The sequence below is a fragment of the Acartia tonsa genome, chromosome 14, assembly GCF_053477335.1.
Source record: "Acartia tonsa isolate MP-2025a chromosome 14, ASM5347733v1, whole genome shotgun sequence".
Taxonomy (NCBI): domain Eukaryota; kingdom Metazoa; phylum Arthropoda; class Copepoda; order Calanoida; family Acartiidae; genus Acartia; species Acartia tonsa.
In genome coordinates this window covers 36,172,784-36,185,473 of record NC_137273.1, presented here as the reverse complement: position 1 = coordinate 36,185,473, position 12,690 = coordinate 36,172,784, and the positions used below count along the sequence as shown (strand labels likewise).

General features: G+C 33.5%; 1 protein-coding gene across 2 annotated transcripts in view; it reads right to left on the bottom strand.

The window, feature by feature from the left end:
* Positions 1-12,690, bottom strand: part of LOC145306043 (uncharacterized) — a 125,629-nt gene that overhangs the window by 81,586 nt on the left and 31,353 nt on the right. For both annotated transcript variants that reach the window (XM_080147972.1, XM_080147974.1), the window contains exons 11-18: positions 8,746-9,018; positions 7,665-7,863; positions 7,145-7,197; positions 6,498-6,590; positions 6,010-6,093; positions 1,241-1,336; positions 468-522; positions 143-216 (exon numbers count right to left, since the gene is read on the bottom strand). In XM_080147972.1, coding sequence (XP_080004098.1) covers positions 143-216; positions 468-522; positions 1,241-1,336; positions 6,010-6,093; positions 6,498-6,590; positions 7,145-7,197; positions 7,665-7,863; positions 8,746-9,018 — 927 coding nt within the window. The remainder of the gene's footprint in view (positions 1-142; positions 217-467; positions 523-1,240; positions 1,337-6,009; positions 6,094-6,497; positions 6,591-7,144; positions 7,198-7,664; positions 7,864-8,745; positions 9,019-12,690) is intronic.

The following is a 12,690-nucleotide window of genomic DNA, read 5'->3' as shown; positions in this document are numbered from 1 at the left end:
TGCAGGATTCTTAAGGTATAAGACAATGGGCGATTAATTGATGTAAATCCCCTAAGAGAATACAAAAAGTTTTTAAAATAAATTAGGTTCAACTTTAAATTTATTTGCTTTAATGTTTTCATTATTTTGTTCTATGTTCCTGAGATGATTGATATGTATCAGGTGCCAGCTGCTGAGACAGCTGTTGACTGCTGGATGATTGGTCAACCTTGCCGCCTAAAATACCTCATATTAGAACAGGTATCTTAAGGGAAAAATTGTTGTATTGTACGCCCCCAATTTGGATAAACAAATTGGCCCCATTTTGATTAAAATTGCTTAACATATCCAGCCATTTTCCTTTTAACCTTACATCTTAATTAATCGAATTTAATTATGGAAAAAGTTATTTGTAGTAAAAAGTTAAGGGGCTAACAAAACTGGTATTAATATAATGATTTTTATCTGAATCGGTTTCGGATCTTTACCTTTAGAAAGATACTTCTTGGAATCCAAGACCCTTTCATGTGTTGATTCACTATCCTATAAGATATTAGAATTGTAACTGGATAAAGTGTCTCAAAATTCAGCCATGTGACGTCATAAAAAAAGGAAGACGAGATGTGGGAAAGAAACCCCTAATAAAAGAGATGGATAATCCCTTTTTTTAATGACGTCACATGGCTGATTTTTGAGACACTTTACGTTAGAATCAAAAACACGAAATTTGAAGTATTTTATTTACTTAATGATTTTTTACTCCTTTCTCTCCTCTTTATCTCTCTCTCTCTCTCTCTCTCTCTCTCTCTCTCTCTCTCTCTCTCTCTCTCTCTCTCTCTCTCTCTCTCTCTCTCTCTCTCTCTCTCTCTCTCTCTCTCTCTCTCTCTCTCTCTCTCTCTCTCTCTCTCTCTCTCTCTCTCTCTCTCTCTCTCTCTCTCTCTCTCTCTCTCTCTCTCTCTCTCTCTCTCTCTCTCTCTCTCTCTCTCTCTCTCTCTCTCTCTCTCTCTCTCTCTCTCTCTCTCTCTCTCTCTCTCTCTCTCTCTCTCTCTCTATCTATCTATCTATCTATCTATCTATCTATCTATCTATCTATCTATCTATCTATCTCTATCTATCTATCTATCTATCTAACTATCTCTCTTTCTCTCTCTCGTTCGCTCTCGCTCTCTCGAACTTTATGTTTCTAAATGTCTCTTTCTCTTTCTATCTATCCATCTCTTTCTCCTCCCTCACTGACTAACTAACGAACTCCTTCACTCACCTGTTTCTCCTCAATAGACTCCCTATCATCATTATCATTATCAGGAAACTCTTGATCAGAAAGACAGCCACTGGGAATTGTCTGTTTGTTTGCCTCCTAGATAGATAGATAAATATACAAATAGTTAGTATGATAATTGGAAATTAATCTAATAAAAAACCTCTATATATATGACGTAATATAAACGAACTGACAGACGTACAAAAAGTTAGATAAAAAGCTTTGCTACATCAAACGCCTTTTTTCGCTGTTTAAATATATGTATTGGTGTTCGATGAAATTTGCAGATTTTTGTAATCCTAAATATCCCATCTAAGTTTTCATTTGTACAAAAAAATATCAAAATATGGTAAAAATGTCCTTTTTAAAAAGTATAATGATGTCTTTCTGTCTGTCTAAAACTTAACCAATTTGGGTCTAATTTTAGGGAATTTGCCTTCTGGTCCTGGGATGGATTTATGCTATTTTTTATATTTGGGTAACCCCATCTCTTCCAAATCCTGGAAAAAAGTATCTTTCTATATATATAATACAAAGTAGAATGATGTCTGTCCGTCCGTCTGTCTGTCAGTCCCTTAAGATCTCGGTAACCACTGAACCTATTGGATTATACTCTTCTGGGAATAAATGTACTGGTCCAGTGGTGGTTTCTTGGGAGGTGGGACACCCCCAACCAACCAAAAAAAAACATAAGGATAGTAGCACTCATAGAACAAAACCATAAACCTCACTTATAATTTTGCATTTTTAAGACAGGGGTAAAGCCCCTAGAGGCTAGGGGCGAAGCCTCTAGTATGAATATAAAATTCTCCACTCAATATTTGCTTATTTATTTACAGATGTTTCACAGGATTTAACGAACACTCGAACTGTTGAAAAGTGCGTCAAACGTGGCTATACGTTGCTAGTAACCTTTTTAAGCTCTTAAAAGATTCATGGACAAAACCGGAGGAATAGATTTAATATCTTAGACAGGCAATAACCCTCCCGCAAAAAAATTCTAGCAGACATAAATATTTGTACATTTATGATAATAAAATTAACGAAATTTTACACTATTTTCCAAAAAAAACTTTATCCTAATAAGTTCAAAAATGCTAAACTTTGTACAATTTATTATTACTAGTATGACCGGATTGTCGTTAAACTGTGTTCCTATAGGTCAAATTGAGGTATTGAACATCTAGAATTCTATATTTATTACTAAAAGGGATAGGCTAGGGTATTTTCATTTCAATGTTCAAAATCATAATATTTTTTACAAAAAAAAACGCATGTGTGCCCGTCTTACTCCCTGCTAAAAGACAAGTTATGACGTGTGAAATTTCCCCCATCTACCCCCTAACAGAGAATATGACATTTATCTTTCAACAAAATATGCTTAAGCTTGCAAAAAAAATATTAGGGAGATATAGATAGGGCAATGGGCGCTAGATTTTTCAATGCTTTTTTGGAAATTAGGTTAAAGGGATAGGACAAAAAAAGATTTTAAAAATCTTGCATCAATTTTAGGTCAGTTTAAGCAAAATTTATCTGTAACCCTTTTTGTTGTTTTTTTTATATGTAGTTCAATTTCAAATGTTATAATTGACTTATATGAGTGCAATCATTTAACCTTTTCCCTTTCAAAGTGTGATTTTGTACAAAAAGACTCTTTATCGGACATCAAAACAATATTTTAGCTTCGCTCCAACAATAAAAATCAACCCCTTCTATCATTCACATGACACAACCCAATTTTTCCCGATTTTGTCTAATTTTTTTGAGGAACACGACTCCAGTGACGTCACACTTTTTTTCCCGAAAAAGGGAAGGGGGGAAGAAAAAAAGAGATGGGAGAAAAAGGGGTTTTCCCCATCTCTTTTGAAGAGATTTTCTTCCCCCCTTCCCTTTTTCGGGAAAGAAAAATATGACGTCACTGGAGTCGTGTTCCTCAAAAAATTATACAAAATCGGGAAAGATTGGGTTGTGTCATTCACATGTTTAGAATAACAATGTCAAAACTGACGTTCATAACTGCAGAGGCACGCTGGAAGGGAGGGGATATTAGACTTTAAATTATGCTGGTACCCAAAGTTTTAAAACAGTTTACTTTGAGTACTTTCATAAAACCTAAATTAGATGGTGAAAATTTGCAGTGTCTATACTTTTCAACCAATAATCTTAATATACAGAGTTGGTAATTTAGTTTATGAACATAAAGGATGTGCATCTTTTCATCCCTAACTAAAACTAAAAATTAATATTTTTCTACTTATATCAAATCTAAAGCTAAAATAAATCTAAAAATAAAACCCAGAAATTAATTCTATTTAATATCTTTCAATGTGTTCTAGTTTTCTATTTAATTTCTATTTTTAAACACTCAAAATCAATTAATATAATATATTAATAGTCGTTAGAAAAAATAATTTGGAGGAAAACTACTCTATACTCAATGTATCTATGGTCTGTGTGTACAACAGTGCATTGACAAAAGATCATTTGGAAAATACTTAAAATATTTAGTAACAAGGATGACAACATCCATAAAAGCGAAGCACTGAAACGGTAAGACAAACGAACATTAACACTATAGTAAATTTGTTGGAAAACTGCTTGATACAGGATAATGTTTATGGACATACTTACATTTTTAGGACTTGATTATAGAGTTGATTCGCTTATACTATTGTTCTTTGTTGTCACAGGAATCAATATACCAAAAATCAGATCAAACGGAAAATTAGATCACATAAAAATTTGTTGTTAAAAAAGTAGAAAAATCAACATGTTTAAAATGGACGTACGGACATTCTGGTAATAATTATAGAGTTGCTATGGTTTCTAAATCTCACCTAACTACTACAGGAATCATCATGCAAAATTTGAAATCGATAGGACAATTCTAACATGCTTAAATTAACGAATAAAAGCTATCTATCTCGGACGGACAGACGGACGGACGGATGGACGGACCGACCCTAATTATAGAAAAGCTTCGCTTTTAAAAATTGTGAGCAAACTTCCAGTCAAATGCGCTAATCAAGTCTACCTGTTCTTAATGTTGACCAAACGCATATCATAATTAATCGCATATTTAAAAACAATTTGACTGGAATCTTACTCACAACTTTTGCGAAAGATACTATTTCCTTGGAAAACAGTAAAAGTGTCTGACTATGACGTCAGAAAAAATTAACAATTAACCAATGAGAGGCCGCTATATATTTTACCATTGTGAATACTGGCTTCTCATTGGTTAATTGTTAATTTTTTCTGACGTCATAGTCAGACACTTTTACTGTTTTCTTTCCTTGTTATCAAGTTCCTACCGAGCACTAAAACCTCCCAACCCCCAACTTTAAAAAAAGTGGGGGGTAGTTTTTTTCAATACATAACCCCTGTGGGGACCTTTACCTTGATGCCCTAACCCTACTAGGATCCCCAGCAAGCACCCAATATAACATAACTTAACCTTACCTAAAGTAAATTAAAAAACAAACAAATAAAATATCCATCCCTCTAATTCTAAATTCGATTAAAACTAAGGTAAATTTGTTATGTTATATGTTTGCTGCCTATAAAGCCTAAATCTTCATAAGCTAATTGCTGCTGTGCTGCTTATGTACAATGCTTATAACTATACTTGTTTTTCCTGTTGTTTTCTATAAAATTAACAAAATTTATGAACCTGTAAAAAAACAAATAGGCAAGAAAATAAGGATTTAGAAAAAGCCAAAAATTTACTATAACTTCATCTAACCTTTATTATAACTAAACTTTTATATAACATATTATGTGTTGTTATATTTGTGGAGTTTAATCTAAACTTTGATATCAATGCAATTTCTAATTAAAACCTTTACTTCAACTTTTACAAAATAAAAAATTTATTACGTTGACTGGAAGCATAATAGTTTGTTTTTTGGTACTAAATCCTTGTGAAAGTCTCGCTCCAAATATTTTATATGGATATAATAAACGTGGATATTATGACAGGGGAAATTTATTGGTCAGTGCTTTCCTCCAATAGAATGGGATGCGGTAAAAGTTATTCAGGGGGGATATTGTTATATCAGCTGGAAGGACCATTTTTTTAGAGTAGTAAAAAATATGGTGCAACATCCAGGTAATTATAAATCGAATGTGTATTTACATCGTCAAGGCCACTTTAAGACAATATTATATAACAAAAGACTTATTGTTCCTTTTCTGTAGCAAAGCTATTCTTTACAAATTGTGTGTTTGTCTGGAGACATGAAAGCAGCCTATAGTGCTAATAAAAAATGACGTCATACAATAAAAGGACGCAACAAAGTGTCTCAAAAATTAACTATGTGGCGTCATAAAAATAAGGGAGATGAGAGATGTGGGAAAGAAAATCCCAAAAAAAGAGATGGATAATCCCTCATTTTTATGACGTCACATGGCTGATTTTTAGACACTTTGTAAAGTTACTACATAGACCATTGCTAGGCAAGTATACAATTTACCATTGGTCAATTACAACGTATACTGGTCTATCATTGGTCATTTGTATTGTTTGACGTCATATAAGCTGCTTCGTCGATATATAAGCAGTGCACTTCTATTTAAAATAATTAAAATAAAATTAAGTTTGTATATTAATTATATAAAAACTTACAATTTATATTTTAAATTTTTTTTGCTGTTAATAAAATTTATAATATTTGATTATACACTTTTTGGGTTTATAAATAATGAATTTTTTGCGAATATTTTTTTTCATTCTGAACTTCGGATTTTGTATATTTTAATGAGAATACCTTAATCATTTTTCTCTTTTGAATCCTAGATTTAATAGTTGAGGTTTTTCCACCGGAAGATTTGCGTCTAGATCTCATCTCTCCCTAAAAAACAAAAATATATAATAGATATTTTTCGTATAACAGACAGTTTTCCGCAGATAGTAAAATGAAAAATTGTAATTTTATATACAGTGCTGATTTTTCATATAAATTGATTAATGGTGAATGGTGTGACAGAATCCCCCACCCACCTAATTTCGGAAAAAAATTTATAATAAAAGGAGAGGAGGTAGTTTGTTTTATTTCTTTAGGTAAGTTTAGGTTGGGTTATTTTGGGTATTGGGTAGCCCACTTCCCCCTTAGGGCTAGGATATAGCAGATATATTTCCGAAAGATTAGGACCCCACAAAGGGTTTGGGCATATGAAAAAAACTGCCTCCTCCCCCTTGTTTCAAAAATAAAATTTCCGTGCTCAACAAAAACTTTGTGGGATATCACCAACTTACCCTCGAATCTTCAACAGAGCTCTGTCTACTCATTTGTGAATCCATTTCATCTGTCTCTGTCAGTCTGTCTTCATCACCAGTGGCATTGGCCTGACAGACAATCAATATAACATTCAACATGTCATCAACAGTTATTAAAGACAGAATGTTGCATTGAAAAATATTTTTGGGTTTTAGTCTTTATCTAAAATGAATCGAAAAGGTAAAAAGGAATTAATTCAATGATAGAGACTTTATAAAAGTAACAGGATGTCTGTCTTTGTGTGTCTGGACGGGACCTAAATGGTTTCCTTTACAGTTAGGCCCCTTATCAGTCTAGGAGAGGTTTAAAAATATTTTGGGGGTGGGTTATCTCCACCCTCTCAGATCTATTCTCTCATTTAAAATACCCTCCCAAAAATAAAGTGGAAAGATGGGGGAAATTTTTTTATTTGGAATTCATGTTTGTTTGAACTTAACAAAGCATTCGATGGCGCGTCATATTATATAATTTTAATTTTAAGGGTATCAAAGAGCAGCGGCCCAAATCGCAGCTGCCAATAAATTTACAAACCACAGCCATACCCAAGCCTCATTTTTTTCAACGTTTGTTCTTTATAATTAGTTCTTTTTGCCATGTAGTTTTCAAAATGTTATATTCAATCCTGTTCTTCTACGCTTATCTTTCTTTCTTCAACTAGTTTAGTTCCAACACCTGGGCCTTTAACAGAGTTTAGCATAATGTGTTTTAGGACCAGGGATCTAAAGGGATAAGACAATGGCCGATAAAATGATGTACATCCCCAATGATGATACACAAATTTAGCCCTTCTTTAGATTAGTGGTTGAAACGTTTGAACACTCAATTTAATGAACGAACCAATCAAAATTCACTGCAGTTCCCAAAGTTGTTAAGCCAACGAATAAGAAAACGTTATCTTATAACTTTGGGGACTAGTGTAGTAATTAGCAAAATGTCCCATCTCTCTCTGATATTAGTTAGATTGAAAACATAGGGGATTTTTATCAAATCTGAGTTGGGTTGTACTACAAACTAAAAGTGTCAAAACTTTTTCACCAATAATTTTATCTACAAAATGAGTAAATTTATAGTCTTTAAAGATACCTTGATTAATACAAGAAAACTTTTTTGAAAAAGAAATTTAAAAACTATGCTAATCCTGACACCTGAAATCTGTAGAACCCCTCTCTGAATATGTTCTCCCTCTACCATGCCACCTCTGTACTTGTCTGTCATTCCAAATGAATAGCTTTGTGCCTCACCATCACCGTATGACTGCTGCGCCACAGCTCCTCGCTGCACAACCCCAGGGCCATAGAGAGCACCTTGCGGAACCCTTTGAGAATGATACAGCTTGTCTCCTGTCTGCAAAGCAGTTAAATTGTTATCAGCAACTTGATGATGTTGGTAATCATAAGCTTTTTCATTATTATTATCAAGGATGTTAAGCATATCATTATTTATAGCAGCTGCAGGGTTGTTGTTAAAGAAAGCATTATCCTGGTTGTTGGCAAAAGAGTATTGTTGATTGTTATTTGGTTGAAAAGCAGAAGCAAAAGGATAATTTCTGTTGGCATTCTTTTGGTTATCCCCAGTATTGCTGGCCTGGGGAGACATACTAACGGGATCAACAGGCAAATGTTCGATATCATCATCGGTAAGCAGGCCGGCAGCTGTAGCAGAGTTCAGCAAATCCTTGTCATGGTGACGCTGAAAGCCAATAGGAGAGAGATTAGTAGAGTAGTCGCTAACCTCACTAGAGTTGTTAGATGAGGTGTTAAAGCTAAGCTTATTATTATGATTAATGACAGCATAAGGATGCGGTTTCCGTTTTGGAGGGGGTGAATTTCGTTTTAGCTTCACCCCCACTGCACTGTGTTTTATGTTATAATTTGGTGTAGTTGAATGTTTTTTAGGTGTGTTATAATTATGTCTATAACTAGAGCTATTAATATTACTATTGCTAAAGCTATCTGGTTCAAAAATGGAGGCGCGCTTTTTAACGATGTCCAGTCGTCGTGTATTAGCGGCCAATAGCTGGGACGAGGTTGTCGATTCAGAAACCGGTTCTTCCTGCGACAGTGATCTCATGGGAATCAGTTTATGTGTAACCGGTTCTTCTTCTCCAAGCTGTGACGTCATGTGTGTCAGCTGATTAGAAGAAACCGGTTCAACAGACTGTGACGTCACTGAAACCAGCTGATTATTATCCGTACTAGTTGTTGTAGTGTGCACACACATACTTACCATTCCAGAAACCGGTTTTTGTTGACTACTACAGCTGTTTTGTTGATAATCACTCTCATCGCCGCCATTATCATTGCCAATGGCAACAGAAAGTTTGCCAACAAGGACAATATCATCCTCGTTAGTGTGACCATTTTTAACACTATCACATTCATCGGAGGGAGTGGATGTATCCTTTTTATCACTGTTGGTGGGAGAGGCGGGCTCTATATGCACTGTTGGTTTAGAGGTTGGTCTGTTGGTCTGATCAGAGATTGGTAAAGATGCAATTGCCTGAAACAAAACATTTTTTAATCATTTATAGCCGAACATAACTTAATATAGGATAAGAGGATATGATAACAAATCTATAGCAAAGATGTAAATACAGTTAACTACATCCTCCCCTTTTCCATAAACCTTTTTCGTCTGCTAGCTAATTGTTTTCTGCTACTTGGCTGTATTAATATTCTCGTTAAAAGACCCCATTGTGAGACGGCAAAAGGTCATCAGTATGGGGACATAACCCCTTCCCCTCTAGTGTTATGATATGACAAGGGGAAAAAATGTTAACATAATTTTATTGGTGAATAAATGGAGATATTTTATTAAAGGGCTTTTTTGTCAAGCTAACAAAAGATAATGTATTGCATTTCTTTAAATTAAAGGGAAGATTAATCTATAACCCAATGTCCTATCCCTGACTTAAACTAACCCTGTAAGGATCTTGTCAAGCTATTTTTACTTCTTTGAAAGGTCTGCTTAACTTTTTAATGTTTTCTTTTGCAGCACATTTCAAATTTTTTAGTTGCGAGGCATCTCTTCAATTTAAGTCAGTCTAAATGTTTGTCTGGGAATGCTATAAATAAAAAAATGGGAATACATGTCAAATCATTGTCTTATTATGTATAAAAATATAAGCACATATAATATGTTTAACAGGATCTCTGGCTGTCTGTTTGTCTGTACCAAAGCATCTTGCTAACCGCTGAACCGATATATTTCTCATTTACAGGGTACCTTCCCATAGGTACTGGGTGGGAAGGTTCTAAACTATTTTGGTGGAGGGTACCACCACCATCCCAAGAAAAACAGTGCTCCACACTTCACTCTTTCTATATAAATAAAAAAAATGGGCTGTTGAATTTAATCCACCACCCCACAAGTGCCCCTAGAGGGCTGATAGTATAGGTTTGAGCTGCGCCTAAATTTGAAAGAATCGTTCTTGTTATTTGAAAGATATGCATTCCCACAACGAAGTCTGTCTATCCATATGTTTTATACATCACACGTCAACTTTTTATCATAGCAGTGCAGTTTAAACAGCAAATATATTTAAAGGAACTAACAGCTAATTTTCTTGAAATATTCTTTTTTGGAGGGGTATTTTTGGTTTCGCGAAATTCACAGTAGCTTTTGATAGGTTATTTTAGGATTAGAGTAAAACACTAAAGGAAGAAAGGGAAAACAACTGTATCTCCCCATTGCAACCGCCTTGTGCAACCTTTCTATTGGGTCATTGAAAATCAACCAATGGTATCACTTATATTACACAGCCAAGTAACAGAAAATAATTTAAAAGCAGACGAAAGAGGTCTTTGAAAAATGAAGGGAGGTGGTTGTCTGTATATACATCTATATATCTATACTATAGATAAATTTTAATGATTTCCCCAAAAGGGTTAGGTAAATTGTCACCGAAGTTGCTAGAAATGGGATGAAAGCTACTGTGAAAATACGACAAAACGCCCCTTAAGAGGCGATGTAACGAAACAGACTATACCATTACCCATTATGATTTTAAAAAGAATATTACATTTAATATTAAGGTAAACATAAAAGTATATTATCAAAAAAAAGAGAAAGGTAGAAAAAAATATAAAGATAAAAATTCTTTATACTTTTTCGTATGATACATTTTTTTATCAATAGAAGCTTTTACACATAAATAAGGAAAGTTTTTAGATTTAAAATTTTAAAGCCCCCAGAAAAATGTGCACTTTATACAGGGACAGACAGGGATCTTAAGGGATAAGACAATAGACGATAAATATATATCTCCAATGATAATAAACAAAAATACCCTTCTTGAGATTAAGGTTTAACAATTTTACCAAAATTTTTTGATCCAACTAATTATAATGCATGTTTATAAAACTTTGGGTACGAGTATAATTTTAAAGTCAATAATCTTCCGTGGGGACAGGGAAATAGAAGCTGTAAAAAAATGATTTTGCCTCCATATTTATACTATTAAAAACTAACCAAGGTTGGAGAGAGAAAAATAAGCAGTAGATAAATTTTTCCTGCATCTGTAATAGTAAAACTAGATGGTGGAAAAGTTTCTACACAAATTAATTTAAAGCAATCTAAATAATTTAATATATGTTTTACTCTTATTTTCAAATCAATTATTCCATCCCTCATTTTACCTTGTTCTGAATACTTTTAAAACAAGGATGACAACATCCATAAAAGCGAAGCGCTGAAAAGGTAGGACAAACAAACATTAATACGTTTAGTGTGTCATAACTGAAAAATCATAACAGAAATGTATAAATGTCGAATCAAAATTTTAAGTAAATTTGTAAAAAATCTGCTTAAATACAATATAATGTTTAAGGATACACTTACGTTTTTAGGACTTGATTATAGAGTTGCTACGCTTTTTAAGTAGTACCTAACTTCTACAGGTAACATCGTGCAACGTTTGAAATCGATAGGACAATTCTAACATACCTAAATTAACGAAAAAAGCTATCCGTTACGTAAGGACGGACGGGCGGACGGACGTACGGACCGACCATATTTATAGAAAAGCTTCGCTATTAAGAACAATACATGATTAAAACCATACTGAAAAACTATGTATACCATCGTATTATATACAGTTTTCTACGAATATAAAAATGTACAATCATAAGAAATAAAACAGTTTTATTAGCCCGTGCCTTCGGTATCTTGGGGTTTGCAAAACTGGTTTTAATCTTATAATTGCACATTTTCATAACCGCAGAAAGCTGTTTATAATGCCATGTGATAAATAACTTTTCTGAATGCTTAGTTTTTAATGACATTATTGTCTTAAACATGTTTTATTTTTAAGAATTTTAAACAGAATTATTTTTTTTTCTATAGTAGCGAAAAATCCCCAAACATAAATTTAGGTTAAGAGATAATTGGCAGATTTTTTTAATTGATATTAAACAAAAAAAACTAAGAGTAAACAAGTTTTATAATTTCATTCAAGAAATTGTTTTCTAAAATAACCTTTTTGTTGCAATAGAATAATATTTATGCTAAATTAAGTAATTAACTCATTGAACATTTAATGTCTTTTTATTGTAATTTGTTACGATGTGAATTATGCGAAAATTTTCAATCCTCAATCAACCTACCCGAGAACTAAAGGAGCATTGAAAAAGTATGTCTAAACTGTCAAAATTACAAGATATGTAGAGAGGCTTCGGTACTAATCTCAAAGAATTTTAGGATATGTAGACAGAGAGAGAAAGGGGACAATGGGCTGTTTAATTTACTAGTCCCAAAGTTTTATGATCACAGTTCTTATTGGTTGGCTTAACAACTTTGGGGACTTTTGTGCTTAAAGTGTTCAAACGTTTCAACAGCTAATTTTAATTTACATCGGGGTAATTTTGTTTATCATCATCTTGGATATACATCAATTTATTGGCCATTGTCTTATCCCTTTTGATCCCTGATATGTAGAGAAGCAGCGCTACTACATAGAAATGTTGACCTTAATCTTTCTGTTCATTCATGCGCAGAAATATTTTTAGTAGCGAGGCTTCCCTATAAGTTGCTTTGTCTGGCTATCCGTCATAAAAGGAAGAATATGGGAGATTATGAAATTTATATGACGCTCTGTGCAAGTAGGGGTAAAGAAATGATTACCCCTCACCCCCCCCAAAAAAAAAAATAGAAGTGGTATGTTTTTTGAAATAT